Below are 14,002 nucleotides of genomic sequence, written 5' to 3' on the forward strand. Positions count from 1 at the left end.
TTTGTTTGTAGTTTTTTGCAGAGACAAATGGGAATACTTGGGGTAAGTGGGAGTTGGTGATTTGCCCTGCTGAAGCAGTCCTCAGGCTGCAAAGTCTGAAAGCCATGGGGGTAAGACATGCTGGCTGCCCATGGTGATAAGCAAAGAGTGAATTCTGGCCAAAGGGACAGGAATGGATAACAAAAGGAACATTTAGCAATCTGGACACTCCCCCTTTTGGTAACTGATTAAATGGTATTAGGCCAGCTACCAACATGAGAAAAACAACCCTGAAGCTTCTGTTTCCAATAGGAAGAAAGTTCCCTTTCAGAAAGGGAGTATACGTCACCTGGCTTGTGGTAGGTCTCTATTGGAAATCTAAGGCAGGGACTAAAATAACTAGGGAATGTAGAATAATTCACGTAAATTGTCACTCCTAACAATATGGTGTGGTTGCCTTTTAGGAGAGTGAGTCTTCATAGTGCCAAAAATTTCCTTAAAAGTGTGTGTGGGCTTCCCAAGCTCCACCCTTTAGACAGCCACTCTGGCAAATGAATAAGTGATCACATCACTAGTCTTCTGAGTGCTGGAAACTCACTGTAAGTGTATCCGGATGGCATTTTTAAGCATCCAACTACCTAATTTGAGCTCTGAACTGGTGCCTGCTTGCATGTTTATTGAAATGTGTTATCTTAAACAAAACAAAAAAGGAAACTTGAATCTCATGTATATACAATTGCATGCTAACCTCTAAATATTTTCCTTTGATGCCCACGCAGTAATTATTTATCCGAGATATAAATCATAATCCTGCTGACAAAAATCCGAATTTCTCCCAAACAGAAGGATGCCTTGCAAAGCCCTTCTTGTAACTATTTCATTTTTTTAAGGTAAGATATTATCTGATACTTCCGTAAACAAAACTTCAGGGGATCCAATCCAGTGGAGTTTTAAACTGAATGTGTCACAACTAAAGCACATGTGTGCATCAAATAAACTTAAGCACACAAGTAAACTTAAGTTTCAACTTTAAGAGATTCAAAACCGAAAACAGCTATTTTTCCAGTCAGTGGATCTTATGGAGAAAGATGCCAAATACATTTCCCAAGCCAGCTAAAAACCTCCACTGGCACCTAATCATTGCCAGATGTTTAGAAGGCGCACCAAGAACATCACAAAATCATGGAGCAAACACACTCACACTACAACATACCAACCTCCCCGGCTGGTAAATTGCCCAAAAGAAGAAAAACGAAAATATAGGAAAGAGGCTGGGAAATACTTGAGAAAGTTAAAGGAAAAAAAAAATGACTGGGAAGAATTATTACTCCTCTCCTCCTCACCATATTTTTTCAATTAAAAAGTTGGAAACTGGAATCCGTAAACAACTACTTAGAGTTTCAAACTCCTTCAGAGACGAGGGGGAGGGGGAGGGAGGAATATTTCCAAGTTTTCACATCCCGTCTGCATGATGCATATTTCTCCTTACAGATACACGTGAACTTGCACACCCACGCATGAGATCTGCGTGGGTGCCCCAGAGGAGTGTGCAAGAAGTTCATATGGGACAGCTACCGAGCCAGCTTTCTACCTCCCTCGGTCCCCGTGCTCTCTAGCAGGAGTATGGGGCAGGTATCTCTCTCATCCCTGCCCTACACTGGCCGGCCAGGTACTGACAGATGCCCCTCTTAGCCTAAAGGCAGCCAAGAAAAGCTGAGAGATGGAGCCTCCCCAAGTCCCCAGGTGCCCACCCGCTCCTCGTCTGACCTTTCATGTTGACAGAAAAGAGGAGTCGCCTGGGAGACTTGGAGCGCCGCTTATGAAGTTTGCCGTGGTCCTCTTTCTTATTCGACTTCCATGTTCAAACACCGGTGGGACGCTGCTGCTGCTGCTGCTGCTGCTGCTGCTTCCCAAAGTGGCTGTTGCTGCTGACTGGTAACTGTGCCTGTTGCCTGTCCTTCTCCCGACCAGTCAGTCAGTCCTCTGAGCTCGGGCTCTGCGTCCCAGGCTCTTTCCAGTCTGAAAACTTGGAGATCGCACACCATTCACTCACCCGACCCGACGAAAGGAGGCGCAACTCACAAGAGCATCTCCTCCCCTTTTCACCCAGTCCTCAGAGCCAAGGGGAGAGGGCGAAGCGAGAAACCTGGGGGTAGTAGTAGCTACAGAGCTCTTTCCTCTCTCGCAACTTGGTCCTCTCCTCCGCTTTCTCTCGCTAGCTTTTCTCTGTCTCTCAGTGTCTCTCTTTGCGTGACACTCCGTGTTTACCGGGCGGGTGTCCCTCCCTGAGTCTCCCAAACTACTCGGCTGACACCAATGACCGCCAGAGCGCCTGGGGAGATCTCTGAATTGCTTTGCTCTGTGAAGATCAGAGACTAGAGTTTTAAGATAAATTAGATATGGTTCAACAAGTTAACTGCTTCTTCTTGAGCCTTAATTTTGCCGATCAAGCATAGTGAACGTCAAAAGTTCACTTTAAACTGACACAGTATGAAAAGGCAAAAAAAAAAAACCATACTTCAAAACAAAAATTATTTAACTAGCACATACAGAGTAGTCTGTATAAGTGATAGGCAACCTGAGTTCTGCTCTGGAACCCTAGTCAAGTATGAAGACCGAAGAAGGGGGCTTCAAAGATTTTTTTGAGGGGGGGATTGTCCTCTTTGGACAATTCAGGGAAAGACATGGGCAAAATATGCATTGAATGAGAAGGCACGGAAGGGCTGAAATTCCTATAAATGAAGTATCTGGATAGGTAATGTGAAGGACAAATTTAACCACCTAGTTTTCCTATGGTACTTTGACCAATGTCCTCAATATGTTACATATTGAGAAAAGAAAGAGTTAAAAGTAAAATCTCGCTTTAAAAAAAATTACCTTCTCACCTACTACCCTGGAAATAATCAGGAATGCATATTTATTTCTTGGGTATTGGACCTGATCTGTTCCTTTGTAAAAGGAGATTACTAATTCAGGACATTCTTTCAAGTTGCTTTGATCAATAATAGTATTGGCTTCACAAGAAAGGAAGGCTGGCTTGAAATCAGGAATTCTGAGTTCAAGTCTTGCCTCTGACATATTCTAGCCTTGTGGCCTTGGGCAAGTCTCTTAATTTGATAGTGCTCTAGGCATTTCTAAGAGAAGATGCCAACTTACTTTGGGAGAGGGAGTTTCCTCACCAAGGAGATCCTTATTTATATCCATGAAAGGACAGATCTACTCTCCTCACCTAAAGGTTTACACAATGCTTTACATGAATTCTCCTCTTTGATGACCCAGTGGGTAGTATATGTTATTATCCCCACTTCTCGGTCAAGAAAGCTGAGACACAGACAAGGTTGAAACAAACTTAGCAGGTAAGGAAAGCATATTATCTTCCTCTCTCCTGGCCACCATATTTTGTTTTGTTTTGTTTTTATCTGTCATCTCATTAGTGTAGGGAACACCTTATAAGAAAAATTCTCAACCATTGCAGTTCTTTTGATAGCATCTCTGCAGCTTACAGTCTTAAGGAATTGTCTGGGGTGCTGAGAAGTTAAATGAGGTGCCCAGGATCACATGGTCTATGTGTCAGAAGTGAGATTAGAATACAGGTCTTCTGAACTCTGGGGAAAACCTTCTAGCTATTATTCTATGTTGTCTCTAATTTTATAGATGGGGAAACTGAGGTGCGAAGCAGATAAGTGATTAAAGTTACATGGGTGACAGAACTAGGAATGGAATCCAGCTCTTGTGATTCTGCCCCAGGGATTTTTCCACTACACTGAGCTGGGTTTTCTGCATCCATTCTCAATTATTTAAGGAAGCCTGTGTGTTTGCCTGTGTTCTCAGAAACCACTGGAAACAGACCCCTGCGCTAGCCTGTTCAAATAAATAAATAAATAAATAAATAAATAAATAAATAAATAATTAAATAATTAAATAATTAAATAAATAAATAAATAAATAAATAAGCAAATAAGTAAATAAATGGAGGTCCAGCAAAGTTTTATATTTTGGATGAGTGTTTTGTTCAAGCAATATGAAATATTAGCAAAATATAAAAATACTGGGACGCCAACAACTTCTGTCCATGAAATAGTTGCTTTTCTGTTTGTCCATATAATAGTTTGAGGAAATATAATGTGACACAATAAAATTCAATAAGAACTCCCAAGCAGAAAAGACATTGGACAGGGACAAAGAACAAATTAGATTACTTATGTTGTTAATATTTGTGTGTGTTGCATATTCTTCCATTTTACTAAGCTTTTAAAAATTGGAGTTTATTGTTTTGTATGTGATGTTATTCCTTATTTTGCTCATTTGATCATTTTCATTCAATTCAGACAGGTGTTAAGTTTATAGGTTTTAAAAATACTTTCTAAGAAATAGGTATGAATAGGCAATCTATTGCATTCATTTTTTTTTTCGGCAGAAAAGTCTGTCTTGTAGCAATAAGTATCTCATAAGGAAATATCTCATAAGGCTGATCTCTGATCCAGCCCTATCATGGCTGAGTATCAGGGGAAAGAATCTGGAAAAAAACAAACAAAACCAGACTTCATATAAGCAAGGAGGAAGAGAGAACTAGAGCACCTTTGTTGTTGTTGTTCAGTTGCTTTTTTAGTCTTACCCAACTCTTGATGACCCTGTTTGGGGTTTTCTTGGCAGAGATATTGGAGTATGCCATTTCTTTTTCCAGATCATTTTTATAGATGAGGAAACTGAGGCAAACTTAAATGACTTGCCCAGGGTCATATAGCTAGTAAGTGTCTGATGCCAGATTTGAACTCAGGAAGAGGAGTCTTCCTGACTCCAGTAAGGCACTCAACCCACTGCACCACCTAGCTGCCCTAGCACACCTTATCTTCTTTTTTGTTTGTTGGCTTAATGTCTGGTATAGTGAAAATAATACTGGACCTGAAGTCCTCACAAAGCCAGGGTTTGAGGACCTGCTTTGCCAAATATTAGTGGTGTAACTTTGGGCAAGTCCTCATCCTTTGAGCCTCTGTATTCTCATTTGTAAAATGGGGATCATAATATATTACCTACTTCTCAGGATTGTTGTGGAAAAAGTACTTTATAAACTTCAGAGTGCTATATAGATGTTGGCTATTATAATTTGTGTTTAGTACTCACATATCTTCACCTTTCTCCTCTCCCTATCCTTGTGTAAACACATATCTCTGCAATCCCTTTTACACTCATCTCCCCTGTCAACCTCTGTGTCACCACTGGATTCTGACTCTCAATACCTCCCTCCAGAACTACTGCAGTGCTCTTAAAGTCAGCCTCAAAATTTCTAGTCTGTCCCACTTCCAAAATAGTCTATATATTATTGCCAATTCCTAACGCATAGGTCAAATTTCATCCATTTACTGTTCAAAGGCCTTCAATTGTCCCCCATCACATCCCAGTTAAATTGTAAATTCATCAGTTTAGCATTCAAGGTCCACTACAATTTGATTCCAACTTAGCAGTTAATGTTATATACTGGACCTACAATTTCAAAGGTGTAGGGAACTTCCAGAGGGTGGAGAGTGTCAATTGGACAGAGCTAGCCTCTAACCTGTGGATGGCTAGAGCTGAACAGAGCAGTCTAGAGACAGGAGAGTCAGGAATCAAAAAGAAGTTTAATTTCAAAGTGAGGGAAACAGCTTGCAAGAAAGGACACATGTGCTGGTGTTCTGCTCCCTAGTGCAAGGGACCCAAGGCAGCATGAGGAGATCTCAATACTTATTCCAATGGCTTCCCAGTGAGCTGTAGCCCTGACAATGAGGGGTAGCAGCAACAATGTGACAAGTTTAATTCATAGCAGGTCTTCATGACCAGAACATGGATACAGCAGGTGCTTGTCCGAGCTCAGAGAATACCTAGTGCTGGTCAAAGCAATACAATAATTATATGAAACAATTCTGGCATTTTGCAATGGCTGAGATCATCCAGGGGATTATTGTTATGCCAAGCTCAGGGTACACAGCTTGCTTGCTAGGCCTTAGCTCTGGAAGACAGGGTGTCTCCTAATACCTTGCCAAGAGGAAATACTCTCTCTGTCAGTAAGATGTTAAATTATTTGCCCAGGGTAACAGCCAATATATGCCTGGTGTTGCAGGCTTTAAGATGAGGTCTCAGGGCATTGAGGTGGTGCAGTGGATAGAACACCATCCCTAGAATCAGGAAGACCTGAGTTCAAATTCAGCCTCAGATAACTACTAGCTATATAACACTGGACAAGTCACAGCCCCAATTGCTTAAAAAAAAAAAGACATGATCTCTATCCACTCTGCTACACCACCACAGCTAAATCATATTATTCTCTACAGCTGCCTCAGTTTACCACCTTTTTGACTTTGTTCTTTCCTTTGTCTATGTCTAGACCCAACCCCACATGCAAGGCTCACCTCAAATTCACCTTCTCTCTAATGCCCTTACAAAGGAAAAAACACTTTTTAAACCCCCCACATTCTATATAAATATGTTGTTGTTATCATTCCTTCAGCCAGAAGTGATATCTCCCTCTTTTAAAATCACATAGTACTTTATATAGTACTACATGATTAGAGGAGTTTAAGCAGAGACTGAACAATCATGTGTTGGAAATCTTGCAGAGGGGAGAGATGTGTAGCCTAATGACTGGAGAGCTAGCTGCCTTCTGAGCCAGGAAAACTCAGGATCAGATCCCATCTCTGGCCCATACTAGCTACATGATCGTAGGTAAAACTGCTCAGGGCTCTGGGAACCTTCCTGCCACTATAATTTTCTGATGAGGTGCTGATGCTTTTGTTAAGCACCTACTATGTGCCAAGCACTATTCTAAATACTAAGGATACAAAGAAAGGCAAAAGATAATGACTGCTTCGAGGACCTCACAGTCTAATGGGGGAAGCAATATGTAAATAATTATGTCAAATCCTCTTCTTGGCTTTTAAAGCCATTCATGGCCAGGCCCCCTCCTACCTTTCCAATCTTCTTACACCTTACTCCTTTCCATGTAATCTATGAACCAATGACTTTGGACTCCTTACTATTCTTGTACTACATTCCATCTTCCCGTGAATTCTCATCGACTGTTCCCCCTGCCTAGATGTAGTTGATCCTGGAGGCAATAGGGAGCCACTGGAGTTTATTGAATAGGAGAGTAACCTGGTTAGATCTGTGCCTTAGGAAGATCACTTTGATAAATGAGTAGAAGAAGATGCACTGGAGTAGGGAGAGACTTGAGGAAGGGAGACCGAACAAAAGGCTATTGCAATAGTTGGGGCCTGAGGTGGTAAAGGCCTACTTTAGGTCGATGGCAATGTCAGAGGAGAGATATGGGCATGAACGACATGTTACAAAGGACAGACAGGTTGTGGGCTTGGGTGCCCTTGGGAGTAATCAGGAAGTTAGAAAAGGAGTTTGAATAATCAGTTAATAATAATAATAAAAAATAATAAATTTCATTTTGGTCACATTGAATTTAAGATGTATATAGGAAATCGGAGTGTATGGGCATGTAGGGAAGACTAGCACCTCTGGTGTAAGGTCTGCCTATCCCTTTTCAGGCCTCCTTTCCACCTTTGTTGTCCACCCGAGTCATCCAGCTTTCCCCTGTAGCTCCAAGAAGCTGCAGCCTGTGTAGCAGCCACACTCTGGTAAACCATTTTGGCAGATGGGCTAAACCAGGTTCAGGGTGACTGACAGGTCTCAAGCCCTTTGGTGAGTTAGGGTAGTATCTATCCTAAGCATGTGAGGATTTCCCCAGTAGAATAGATGAACATGAACAATTTGTTCCAATGAGCCTCGGAGGTGGCAGAAGCAGAGACTGTGGAATACCTAAAGCTTGGTTAGACATCAAAGATGACAAAGTCATCTATTATATTCTCAGCCATCACCATTTGTCTAGACTTTTGTCTTGCCACTGGACTCTGATGATTCTGGAAGTGAGAGTGAGGCCCATGATTTCACATGCCTCTGCCTCACTTAAATCCAATTTAGGCACAAGTCAAAAAATATAACCTATGCCATTTTACCATTTTTACCTACCTTAAAGTCCTGTGGTGACAGGCAAATACGGTGTTTAAAAAGTTCTAGCTTCTGGGAAATTTAATCATTTTATTAATAAGGCCAGCATGTTTATTAATAAAAGGATGTTCATTTGGCTATCTCTCTTAAACCAAAGACTTCTCATGGTGGGGAGCTCACAATTTATACACCCATGGAAGAGTAGGTGTTCCTTTAAATTTTTTTTTTTGGCTAGGCAATGGGGTTAAGTGACTTGCCCAGGGTCACACAGCTAGTAAGTGTTATGTGTCTGAGGTCAGATTTGAAACCAGGTCCTCCTGAATCCAGGGCCGGTGCTCTATGCACTGTGCCACCTAGCTGCCCCGAAGAGTAGGTGTTCCTGAGGGTGGCAATGAACTCTGGTTCATTAACAATCAATGAGAAAATGAATATTACAATGAGGGGCTGGGCCACATTATAATGAGGGTCCTGGGATATGTAACTGGATCACCCAAATTTTGGTACGAGACACTTGTCAATTTCCATATCACCTGTCTGACAAAAGGGAGAATCAATATTTCCCCAAACCTATATGAGTAAACACAATGAGCTGGAATCCATCCATCTGTTAGCCTAAACTTAGAATTTCTTTTACTGTCTTTGATTAGACCTCAGCCACCCTGGCAGGCTAAATCTTGGAAAGAGATTTCCCACACTGGTTAATTTCTGGATGAGGAAGTAGAAAAGGGGGAAAACCTTGGCCCTAGTTCAATAATTAGCTATTAGTAGAAGAAAGAAATAATTCTGATGGGCTATCTATATTGTTTGAATGCCAAACATGTGTTTGCCTAAAACACTATTCTTTGGACAATTCACACAAGGCAAGTGCTCACATGGAGTTGAGAAGAAGAAATCCAAGGACACTCTCAAGGTCTCTCTGAAGAACTTTGGAATCAGTTGTGAGACCTGGAAGACACTGGCACAGGATCACCCAGCTTGGCATGCTCTCATCAAAGAAGCTGCTGTGCTTTATGAGCAAAGCAGAATTGCAGTAAGTCAAAAGAAACAGGAGATGCATATATTTAGAGACATCTCCACCTTAAATGTTCACATGGACTATTTGTGCTTAGCCTGTGGTAGAGCCTTTTGAGTTTGTGTTGATCTGAGCCACAGTCAGACATACAATACCTTGACTCTGATGGAGTGATGCTATTTTGGTCCTCTTCAAGCACAAAGGACGACAACCAACATAGGTTAAGGTATCCAAAAGGCAGTCGGAGATGTGAGACTCATATAGAAATGGTAATTGAACCCACCAGAATTAATGAATAAGCCAATAACATAGTACAGTATAGGGGGAGAAGGGAATAGGGCTCAGGACAGAGCTTTGGGAGACACTCCACTGGATGTGGCCTAGATGAGGATCCATCAAAGGAGACTGAGGAGAGATCAGAGAGGCAGGAGGAGAATCAAAACATAGCTGGGTCACAAAAGAAAAAAAAGAGAAAAGAGAGTATCAAGGAGAAGAGAATGATGGATAACTTCAAAAGTTGTAAAGGGATCAAGAAGAGACCATTAGATTTGGCCATGAAGAGATCATTGGTTATTTTGAGAGAGAGCAATGTTTGGAAGACAGACAGGAAAGAGTTAAGAAGAGAATGAGAGGGACATAAGTAAAGACAACCATTGCAGAGAGCCTTCTCAAGGAGTTTAGCCACAAAAGGGAGGAGAGGTACCAGGGATGGACAGGTAAAGTGAGTGGTTTTTTTGAGGATAGGGGAGATATGGGCATGGAGAGAAGCAACCAGTAGCCAGGGGGAGAGTAAAGGTGAGTGAGAGAGTGGAGATAACTGAGCAGGCAATCTGCTAGTGTAGGCACTATGGAATGGGATCACTTGCACACATAAAGGTATTTGCTTTGGCAAGAAGGGCTGTCTTTTCATGTGAGACAAGAACAAAGGTGGAGATAGTGTTGGAAGGCATCCAATGTGAGATGAGAGCAGGAGAAGAGGCAGCTTTTAGCAAATGACTCCGATTTTTCTTTTCAGTGAAATATGAGGTAGCCAGAGTGCTCCACTGGAACATTCACAATGGCAGGGGAGATTGAGGAAATTCCCCAGTCATGTTGAGTATACCTCCTGAAGCAAAGGTTGAGAGAAATAGACAAGAGTTGGATGATCACAAAGGAGTTAAAACACGTCATTGGAGAGACCTCCTTTATCAATAAGATCGAAAATCCATTGGAGTATTTAGCTAATTCTATAAAGTAGCCTTTTGGTGATTTGACTACAGCCCTGCCACGAACCTTGGATATATATCCAATCATTTAGGTCTCTTTTATTTAGGTAAAATACTGTTTTATAGTTTTATCTACATAAGCCTCATGTCTATTCTGATAGGTTAATTCCCAGATATATAATGTATTTTGTTATCTTAATGGAACTTTTCCTCCTAGTTCTTCCTCATGAGTTTTGCTAATAATATTTAGAAAATGTGATAATTTTTGCAAATTTATTTAAACACTACTACTTTATTGAAGCTATCAGTTAAATTTCATTTTTGCATTGATTCTCTAGGCGAGGGTGCTGTTCAGGTGTATCATTCCATGCAAGTGAGTCTGAATTCTAGAAGGTCATTAGCATAAGCCCTGCCAGCCCCTCCCAAGTGAGATAGGCTTCAAGTATGGCCTGGTGATGAATGATGTGTCATTAGGTGACAGCACTACCATAAAAAATATGTGTTAAGTTCCTGCTGCTCACTCATTTCCCAGGGCATAGCTAAACATGGAATATTATGGGCCTCTAAGAAATTATGAATATGAAGGATATAATGGAGCATGGGAAGACTTGTAGGAGGCGATGCAAAATGAAGAAAGAAGAGCAAAAAAAATCCCACATATATATATATAATATATATATATATATATATATATATATATATATATATATATTATATATATATATATATATATATATATATATATATATATATATATACTCCAACAATGAAGGTTAAAGAACTAGAAAAAGGACATGGAGTCAGTTAAGGCCTCAGTTCAAATCCTCCCTCAGACCCTTTGCTAGCTGTTTGACTCTGGGCAAGTCCCTCAATGTTTCTCAGCCCTGGTTTTCTCTTCTTTAAAATGGAGATAATAATAGCACTTACCTCACAGGGCTGTTGTAAGCAGCAAATGAGATAACTTATAAACTTAAAGGGGGCAGCGAGGTAGCACAGTAGATAAAGCACCCAACCTGGAGTTACGAAGACCTTAGTTCAAATCTGGTCTCAGACAGTTACTAACTTTGTGACCCTGGGCAAGTCACTTAACCCTATTTGCTCGGTTTCTTCATCTGTAAAATGAGCTAGAGAAGGAAATGGCAAATCTCTCTGGTATCTTTGCCAAGAAAACCCCAAATGGGATCATGAAGAGTCAGACATGAATGAAATGATTGAACAACAACAAAACATTAAAGTGCTTTATAAATGCTAGCTAATATGAACAACGAAAATCAAAACTAAATGATGAGTAATTAAAATCGTCGAGCCTGGCCTCAGGGAAGAGATGAGAAAATGCATGTACATACACCCTGCTTCTTTGCAGACAGGGAGGACTATGGGTGTGGAAAAACGCACATATCATCAGAATCAGTGCATATGTTGGTTTGCTTTGCTAAACTGCTTTTTTTCCTCTCTCTCTTTTTCTCTCTTTCTTTGCTCCAAAAAATGATTCTTTGAGGAGGAAAGAAGGAAGGAATATTTTTGGAATAATAATTTGCAACAAATGATATCCATAAAACTACTTTTTCAGGCTCCTATTATGTGTGGATCACTGTGCTAGGCACTGGGTAAGATACAAAGTTTAGACAAGAGGAAGTCTCTGCCCTCCAGGAATTTGGAGTCTAGTAAAAGGATAAAAGACCAACACAGATAGTTATAATACCCAACATAATAATATTGCCTCAACCAGCAAATACTTAATCTCTTTGGCAAAAGAGATAGCAGCCAAGAGAGATACCAATCTAGAATATAAGCTCATTTGAAAAAACATTCCTGAGGAAAATGGCAGTATGTTACCAACAATGCTGTCTCAAAAATAACAAAAAGTAGCAGAAAGGAAAAAAATAGCCTTTCGAAAGGTTGGCATGAGACTCAGCTAAATAATAATAATAAAATGACACTTATGTAGTGCTCACTATGTGTCCAGCACTGTGCTAAATTCTTTACAATTATGATTTCATTTGAGAGAGAGCAATGTTTGGAAGACAGGAAAGAGTTAAGAAGAGAATGAGAGGGACATAAGTAAAGACAACCATTGCAGAGAGCCTTCTCAAGGAGTTTAGCCACAAAAGGAAGGAGAGGTACCAGGGATGGACAGATAAAGTGAGTGGTTTTTTTGAGGATAGGGGAGATATCGGCATGGAGAGAAGCAACCAGTAGCCAGGGGGAGAGTAAAGGTGAGTGAGAGAGTGGAGATGACTGAGCAGGAAATCTGCTAGTGTAGACACTATGGAATGGGATCACTTGCACACATAAAGGTATTTGCTTTGGCAAGAAGGGCTGTCTTTTCATGTGAGACAAGAACAAAGGTGGAGATAGTGTTGGAAGGCATCCAATGTGAGATGAGAGCAGGAGAAGAGGCAGCTTTTAGCAAATGACCCCGATTTTTCTTTTCAGTGAAATATGAGGTAGCCAGAGTGCTCCACTGGAACATTCACAATGGCAGGGGAGATTGAGGAAATTCCCCAGTCATGTTGAGTATACCTCCTGAAGCAAAGGTTGAGAGAAATAGACAAGAGTTGGATGGTAGGTACTATTATGGGAGCTAGGTGCTGTTATTGTTTTCATTTTACATTTTCATTTTACAAATGAGGAAACTGAGGCAAGCAGAGGTTAGGTGACTTGCTCAAGATCACACAACTAAAAAGTGTCTAAGGCCAGATTGGAACTCTGGTCTTCCTCACTCAAGGACTGGCCCTCTCTCCATTGTGCCACCTACCACCCTAAAATCATCTTCAGGCAATTTATAGATAAAATAGGAAAGAAGAAAAAATTTAGATGCAAAATGCAATAGATTTTTGTCATATTGGCTATAGCAATCTATTTATTCTCACCACTAATGGCAGTAAAACCAACACGTTTGTAGAGAACTTGTCTCTGACATGCTTTATGAGAAAGTGGCAATAGGCATTAATGAGATCAAATTACAAAGAGGCTTTAAATGACCAAATACTTATCCTTTGTACCCCAAAACTTCAGTGATTTTCAACCCCTATTGATATGGCCATTCCAGATAGCAATCCATCAATGCCTTCTCTCAGGTTGTTTGTCCTTCACTCTAGAAGAGGACTGTGATATCAGCTATGACTCTCAAGTGAACTGGATTTAAGTGAGGGAGGACTGTGCAAAGTCATCAGCCTCACTTTCTCCTCCAGAGCTATCTGGGTCCAGCAGCAAGATATGGATCAGCACCACTGGAAATGGCCCTCTCAACCTGTGAGATTCTTGTCTCACATAAATCCTGTCTAGAGGATGTACCCAAAGTGCTGGAGGCCTCCCTCCAGGCCTTTTTATATTTTCTATACACAAGGGTATCACTTGGGCTGTCTATCCTTGCTTTTGCTACATAACTGGCCTACATCTTTCCTAATAGATATATCCATTTTCTGAATGATATTTCTTAGGCTACTTCTTGTACGTAAGTCATCATTATGTAATTCATGTCACCCAACACCAGGCTAACACCGATACTTTGGGTAGTTACCCAAATACCTAGGGTGCCTCAGGCTCTTAGAGCAGCTGATGTGTCACTGGTCTCTTGTCTCAGACCCTAATGGGTAATGTGGCAGTTCTCGTGTTAGTCTAGGCAGCAGAGGTTCCCAAAGTGGGAAATATTGCCCCCTGGGGGTGCTGGAATGATCCAGGGGGGCAGTAGTAGCCTTGGGTGCAACTGGGGGGTGCGTTGAATAAAAATAAGAGGGCAATGGAAGCATAAGGATAAAAGAGAAGAAAATTTTGAAAAATCAATTGTACGTGTTTCAACTGTTGTATAATAGAGTTA

At 40.9% G+C, this 14,002-nt stretch overlaps 1 protein-coding gene across 1 annotated transcript in view; it reads right to left on the minus strand.

Annotated features, from left to right (window-relative positions):
• The window catches only part of COLEC12 (collectin subfamily member 12), a 233,437-nt gene extending 231,138 nt beyond the window's left edge, over positions 1 to 2,299 (minus strand). Inside the window, 1 exon segment of the mRNA XM_020970676.2 lies at positions 1,747 to 2,299. Within this exon segment, the coding sequence (XP_020826335.1) occupies positions 1,747 to 1,753 (7 nt within the window). The 5' untranslated portion in view covers positions 1,754 to 2,299.
• Between the last annotated feature and the right edge of the window lie 11,703 nt (positions 2,300 to 14,002).

Source organism: Phascolarctos cinereus, unplaced genomic scaffold, assembly GCF_003287225.1.
Source record: "Phascolarctos cinereus isolate Bilbo 61053 unplaced genomic scaffold, phaCin_HiC Scaffold_4;HRSCAF=312, whole genome shotgun sequence".
Classification (NCBI taxonomy): domain Eukaryota; kingdom Metazoa; phylum Chordata; class Mammalia; order Diprotodontia; family Phascolarctidae; genus Phascolarctos; species Phascolarctos cinereus.